This window comes from Nannospalax galili, unplaced genomic scaffold, assembly GCF_000622305.1.
Source record: "Nannospalax galili isolate Female #2095 unplaced genomic scaffold, S.galili_v1.0 scaffold1050, whole genome shotgun sequence".
Taxonomy (NCBI): Eukaryota; Metazoa; Chordata; class Mammalia; order Rodentia; family Spalacidae; genus Nannospalax; species Nannospalax galili.
In genome coordinates, this window is record NW_008329037.1 from 1020800 (window position 1) to 1028136 (window position 7337).

Consider the following 7337-nt stretch of genomic DNA (forward strand, 5'->3'; position numbering starts at 1 on the left):
CAGTCTTTCAAAACAAAGCACTTGCCTAGCAGGCACAAGGTCCAGGGTTCAAATCCTTGTACTGCAAAAAATAAACACTATTAAATGAAAGGTTTGGAGTAAGTTATTTAGTCTCTGTATTCTGTAGAAAATAGATATTTACTATTTTTACTACCACCTCAGTATTTTGAATGTTATATCTCAGAAAGTTCTTAGTCCAATAGTCAACTAATAAAAAATTAGCTTATCAAATTTACATAGATACATGAAAACCAATATAATTGAAAGTTACTTTAGATTTAGTCAGGCAATATAATTTTGGAAAAATATTTCAATTTTGTGTGAGTGTTTTGCTGGCAGGTATATATGTGTACCATGTGCCTGTAGAGGCCTGAAAAATGGTGTTCAATCCCTGAAACTGGAATTACAGTTGGTTGTTAGCTGCCATGTGGGTGCTGGGAACTGAAGCTGGGTCCTCTGCAAGAGCAGCCAGTGCTCTTAACCACTGAGCAATCTTTAAAGTCCAACAATGCTTATTTTAAATTCCATACAAGAGTATCAATGAGGACAGTGGTTGCCACAGTCATGCTGAGGCAGCCAGTAATTCCAGCTCCCTTCAGTAGCTTGACAGCTGAGTACATCTCCCGCATGCGAATCAGACCTGGCGTTTCTTTCCCTGCAATGTCCAGGTCCTTTCTTCCCCAGGCAGCCAGGTTACTGTCTAATTTTGTAGGGCAGTTTGTCAGACATGCTGGCAGCACTTCTGCTTTATGTGATGGACTTGGATGAAAGGGCCCTGGCCACATGGGGCAAGGCTAGCTGTTTGGGGGTTGTTTTTTTTTACCCCCAACATTTTTTGCCTTCCCTGTGGTTACCAAACATTTAGGCATTGTCATTGCTGAATACTCTTTATTCCACTTTATTTTGAATCCTGCTACTCTTAGAACTCATCTCTTCCTTGGGAGTTTCTTGCACCCCTCCCTCCCAGACATATTTCTCTCAACAGAGTATGAAAGTGCCCAAGAATTTTCCAGTGTTACAGAGGAACAAACCAATGATTCCAGAGGTTAAAGTACAAATAGGTCACATGACTACAAAGTGGTGAAACCAGAATTTAAACCAAGTTATCTGGTTCAATATATTTTTAGATAAAACAATATAGAGTTTACACCAACAAATAATTTCTGGGGGCTAGAGAGATGGCTCAGCAGTTAAGAGCACTGACTCCCTCTTCCAGCCTCTGCAGGCATTGCACACATAGGTGCACTTACATATATGGGGGCAAACATGCATACACATTAAAATCTTGCCAGGCATGGTGGCACACGCCTTTAATCCCAGCACTGGGGAGGCAGAGGCAGGCAGATCCACTGAGTTTGAGGCCAGCCTGGTCTACAGAGTGAGTTCCAGGCACCTGGAGCTACAGGGAGACCCTGTCTCAAAAAAACCAAAATAAAAAATATCTTTTAAGAAATTAAAGCTGAGCTGGAGCTGTGGTCCACACACACACCAGTGAGATTGGAGCTGTGGGCCCCTCACATGAACCTGGAGCTGTGATCCCCAACTGTGAGCCATGGTTCCACATTCCTCTGGTGGTAGGCTGATGGTAGAGCAGAGTGGAGGACGGAGGACTTCCTGATGTTGGGCAGCAGTTTGAACCTTCTCTGAGTGGCCACACTCCCCACAACCCCCCTCAAGGTCCCAGGCTGTGCATGGCAGTGAATTTGTCTCTGTGTTGGATCTATGCTGGGGACCAGGGAGGTCTCTGTCATTTGAAAATTCCAGTCTTGGGAGGACTGATTCTCCAGAATAGACTTTCTACCTTCTCTGAAGGCCAGCTATGGTCTTGACTCTACACCTTGTCTTGGGTATCCAGGACATCAAGTTGGCCTTTTCTCATTCCTAGGCACCAAAAGGTTTTCCATTATTTCTGCTATTCCGTAGCCCCAGTGTAACTTCACCTGTGCCCTACAAAAATGTAAAACTAATGAAAATTCTAGAGATAAAAATTATGTCTGGGCCAGGCATGGTAGCACATGCCTTTGATCCCAGCACTTGGGAGGCAGAGGCAGGCAGATCTCTTGTGAGTTCAAGGTCAGCCTGGTCTACAAAGCAAGTTCCAGGCCAGCTGGAATGGTATACTTTCTGATGTATAGCTGATGTAAATCTGAAGGTCATAAGGCTAAGACTTATTCCAGTAAAAAGTACTGTGAGCAGTAGGACAAATATATGCACTGGGAAGTCAGTCTTCTAAATCTTTTCCTTCCCTGGGTCACATAGAACACCATCTTTCTAGCAGCAAACTACAGGAACCTGTGAAAATTCTCTAGCAAAGGAAGCAAACATCAAGGATATGGAATTTTTTCTCTTAATATATGAAGTTGAAGCAGAAGTGCTCCAGGTCTCCTCATTCCTGAGCAACTAGCCAGACTGGATAATAAGTTCATCTTCCAAAATGAACTGATACTTCCCCAACAGCATCAGACCGACTTACACTGAGCCAGCACCATCAGGCCCCCAATTCCAGAATCCTGGTTTTCTGGAAATGATTTTCAGCCATGGAAGTCCATCTTTTCCATGTTCTTAGGTACAAAATACGCCTCCCCCATTTGTAATGAAGCCATCTCCCTTGCCTATCATACCAAGCCACTGGCCTCCAATTCCAAAATCCCATCCACCTGCACAAAGCCATCACTAGTGAAGGAAGTGAAAGCAATTCAAACTCTTGAGCAGGGTGAAAACACATGCACAGATCAAGACTTTCCCTCACAAGCTGCTGGCTGGACCTCATATGGTAGAGCCACTACCCTTGCTCCTGCTGTTGAGCTTGAAAACATTCCCAGGAAAGATGAATGGGCTTCATCTTTGGCTCAGTTGATGCAGATCCAAGGAATGAGACCTCCTACTCACAGTTTGTTTAATGGTGCCTTAGAAAGAGGGGAAGTGAGAGTGGATGGGGTACTGCATTCCCTGAGCAACTATTCCCTGAGACTATGAAGGCAGAGGTGCACTGTATAACCCTTTAAAAGGTGACTATGACATAGATGAGCCTAGAGCTAGGCTTCTGAGGGAGCAGTATAATGAGGCTCTAGGAGCCAAAGATACCATGAAGCCAAGTGCTAGTGTGGAGATCAACTTGGGTAAAGAAAGGAATGACAGGGCTGGAGAGATGGCTCAGTGGTTAAGAGCACTCACTGCTCTTGCAGAGGACCCGGGTTCAATTCCCAGCACCCACATGGTGGCTAACAACCATCTGTAACTTCAGTTCCAGGGGAATCCGACACCTCTGACCTCTGCAGGCATTGCATGGCACGGGTGCACTTACACACATGCAGGCAATACACTCATACACATAAAATATTTTTTTAAAAAGGAATGGCTATGGGTCTGTTCCTCATTTCCTGCCACCTCCACAGAAGGTGATACCTGAGATTCAGTTGGTTAAAAACCAGAATACTGTGAGGCCAGAAGTGTGCAAGTCTACCAGTGTGAGCCAGTTTCTACCACTGAGGCAGCTGTCATCTAGCATGGCTGGGGAAGGCTCAAGGTTGCCATCCCTAGCTCAGAAGAAGCTCAGTGAGACAGGCTTCCCAGGGAGCCACTGATTCTTTCCCACCCAGCTGGCCCACGACAGTAAAGTTGATAAAGCACTCTAGTTTGATTCCAGGGTGACCAAGAAACAACACTGGACAGGATGTGTGCTTTCTAGTTCTGATTTGGAGCCTAAAGTAGACAGGGAACCTGAAGCCTTTGCCATCTTTCCAAAAGAAAAGGTGATCTATATGTTGGAGAGATGCTAGGTTTGGTATTTTGTGTCCCAAGGATTTAGAAGATGGTAAAATGGAAGGGGATGCTGAAGATGATGATGTGTATGATAGGCTGTTTTCATGAAATCAGCAAGCAGGGCCGTCTGATTCTTCACAAAGAGTTGGCTAGGTGATAAGCCGCAAGTCTCCCCAACACTGTCACACATGGGAACATCTCTGTGGCTTCCAAAATGAAGGGAAAGGAGGAATCAGAAACCACCTGTAGAGGGATCTAGAAGAAGCCTGCCACAGCTCTGCAGGAATGCTCACAGCCCAAAGTTGATCCAGTAGTTCAGTGTGATATAAGCTGTGCTGGTGGTGCTCGGGAGCTGTATGAAGATGATATTGAGGTGCAGGATAAATATGACCACCTGGGTGATGACAGCTCTGCAATGTCACTCACATGCTAAGTGCCACCTACAAAGGAAGAGTTTACTAAAGCATTTTTCATGATCAGAATATCTTTTGAAGAAAGAAAACTCCAGTAAGCAAGTTAAAGATGTAGCACAGGACAGCACAATGGTGCATCCTGCAGTACCAGCTACTTAGAAGGTTGAGATGAAAGATCACTCGAGCCGGGTGCAGTGGCATATGCCACTGCAGGCATATTTCTGTGAGTTCAAGGCCAGCCTGGTCTACATAGCGAGTTCCAGGACAGCTGGGGCTACAGGGAGACCCTGTCTCAAAAAGACCAAAAAAAAAAAAAAAAAAAAAAAAAAAAAAAAAACCACTCGAACCAAGAGTTTGAGACCAGCTTGAGCAACAGACCCACATCCTGGAGAACAACAAACCTCATCTTCTAAGAGAAAACAAAATAGTTTTTAAAAATTAACACCAAATTGCTACTAAATAACACAGGTTTAATAATGATTTATGACTTGGCAAAAGGAGTTCAAAGCTTAATAAAATAACAAGTGGTTAAATATATATATATGAAGTTGAACATGCCAGAAACTATTCTGGCTACATAAGTGTATCAGTTACTGCTATGACTATTACCTAACATAAGCAGCTTCAGAAAGGAAGTGTTTATTTTGGTTCATACTTTGAAGACTCCGTCCATCATGACAGCTTTGGCCTGGTAGTGAAAGTGGCTCTAGCCATACCAGCAGGAGCATGAGACAGCTGTCATATCATGTGTACAGTTAAGGAGCAGAGACAGACAAATGCTGCTGCTTAGCTTGCTGCCTCCTTTTTACCTGTCTGTTGAAGTCTGAGACCCCAGTCCATGGACATTCAGGATGGGTCTTTACTCCTTTATTTGTTATTTAAAAAGTATTTTATTATTTTTGGTATTTTTTGAGACAGTATAGCCCCAGCTAGCCTGGAACTCACTATGTAGACCAGACTGGCTTTGAACTCAGAGATCTACCTGCCTCTGCTTCCTGAATGCTGGGACTAAAGGCATGCACCACCACACCAGGTGAGTATTATTTTTATTTTGTGTGTACGAATGTATTGCCTGCATGTATGTAAGTGCACCTGTGTCAGGTAAAGTCCACAGAGGTCAGAGTCCCTGGAACTGGAGTTACAAATGGTTGTTAGCTGCCATGTGGGTGCTGGAAATTAAACTTGGGTCTTCTGCAAGAACAGCCAGTACTCAACTGCTGAGCCATCTCTCCAGCCCCATTACTCCTTTATTAAACCTCTCTGAAAACACCCTCACAGACATACTCGGGGGTGTCTCCTAGGTGATTCCAAATCCAGTCACATTGAAAAGGAAGATTAACCATCACATTGACCATCCATATATGGTTAACTGAAATCAGGAACTCCTCAACAATGAAGTAGGATGCACACCATCATTCTTATTGTTTGTAAAAATCTATTCTGATGAGCCAGTTCAACATCGATTGCTCTGGGCACACAAAACTTTATCTGTCAAATGAACATTCCAGCAGGAAATGGGGAGATGGTGAAAGGGTACAGATTTTCTGTTAGAAGATGAGTATGTCCTAAAGACCTAATATACAGCATGCTAACAATATTTGATAATGTATACTTGAAATTTGCTAATAGATCTAAAATGTTCTTGCCACAAAAGAAAGGTAACTCTGTGATATGTTGGTTCATTGTAGTAATCATATATGTATATATATACACATACATATATACATGCATATATATGCATTACATTGTGCACCTTAAATATGCATAATGTTATCAATCATACTTCGTTCAGTAAGTCCAGGGAAGGAGACATTATAAAGATGATGGCTCAGTGGTTAAGAGCACTGACTGCTCTTTCAGAGGACCAGGGTTTGATTCCCAGTACCCACATGGCAGCTACAAACTGTTCTTAACTCCAGTTCCAGGGGAATCTGAAGCCCTCTTCTGACCTCTGCAGCATTGCACAACATGGGTACACTCACATGCAGGCAACACACTCATATACATAAAAAAATATTTTTAAAAATAATATAAAAAAATATTCTGCTGGTTGTGGTGGCACATGCCTTTAATCCCAGCACTTGGGAGGCAGAGGCAGGTGGATCTCTGAGTCCAAGGCCGTGGTCTACATAGTGAGTTCCAGGTCATCTGGAGCTACAGGGAGACCCTGTCTCAAAAAAAAAAGATAATATTCCCAGGGTTTAATTAGAGATCAGGGTTTAATTAGTTCCAGGGATCTCTGTAGACATGCAAGAATTTATTTGTATTTAGACAGGGCTCTCCATAGGCTAGGCTGGCCTTAAACTTAAAATCCACCTTCCTTGGTCTCCAAAGTCTTGGGATTACATGCCTCTCCCAATTTTGAAAACAAAACAATAAAGTTTGCACTTGAGCAAAACAGGTTTATCAAACACATCTAATATATGTAATTAAAAAATATAAAGATGGGCTGGAGAGATGGCTTGGCAGTTAAGAGCACTGACTGTTCTTCTAGAGGACCTGGTTTGATTCCCAGCACCCACGTGGCACCTAACAGCTGTACCTCCAGTTCCTTCTTTTGACCTCCTTGGGTATTGCATGACTTGGGTGTGCTTACATACAATACACTCATACACATACAAAAAATAAAGATGAGCGTGGTGGTACACTCTTTTAATCCCACCACTTGGGAGGCAGAGGCAGGTGGATCTCTGTGAGTTCGAGGCCAGCCTAGTTTACATAGTGAGTTCCAGGCCAGCTGGGGCTACAGGGAGACCCTGTCTCAACAAAGACCAAAAAAGAAAAAAACCACATACACACACACACACACAAAAAAAAAAAAACCTTAAATAAAAAATTTTAAAAATATTGCCTAATCTTTATTTAAAATATACACTAGGGGCGGGAGAGATGGCTCAGCAGTTAAGAACACTGACTGTTCTTGCAGAAGATTTGGGTTCAAATCCCAGCCCCCACATGGCAGCTAACAACTGTCCGTAACTTCAGTTCCAGGGGATCCAACAGCCTCTTCTGTTCTCCACGGGCACTGCATGACACGGGTGCACTTACTTCATGCAGGCATTAACACTCATACACATGAAAAAAATAAAATATTTTTTTAAAAATGTACACTAAAGCCAGGTGTGGTGGCGCACACCTTTAATCCCAGCACTTGGGAGGCAG

At 43.2% G+C, this 7337-nt stretch overlaps 1 protein-coding gene across 10 annotated transcripts in view; it reads right to left on the bottom strand.

Annotated features, from left to right (window-relative positions):
• Positions 1–1465: 1465 nt before the first annotated feature.
• Kif9 (kinesin family member 9) overlaps positions 1466–7337 on the bottom strand; it is a 99226-nt gene continuing 93354 nt past the window's right edge. For 7 of the 10 annotated variants that reach the window (XM_029562247.1, XM_029562224.1, XM_029562252.1 and 4 more), the window contains one exon: positions 3343–4114. In XM_029562247.1, coding sequence (XP_029418107.1) covers positions 4052–4114 — 63 coding nt within the window. In that variant the 3' untranslated portion in view covers positions 3343–4051. Of the gene's footprint in view, positions 1882–3340; positions 4203–7337 lie in introns of those variants that run through there. The other 3 variants (XM_029562228.1, XM_029562255.1, XM_029562246.1) reach the window with 3 other exon arrangements.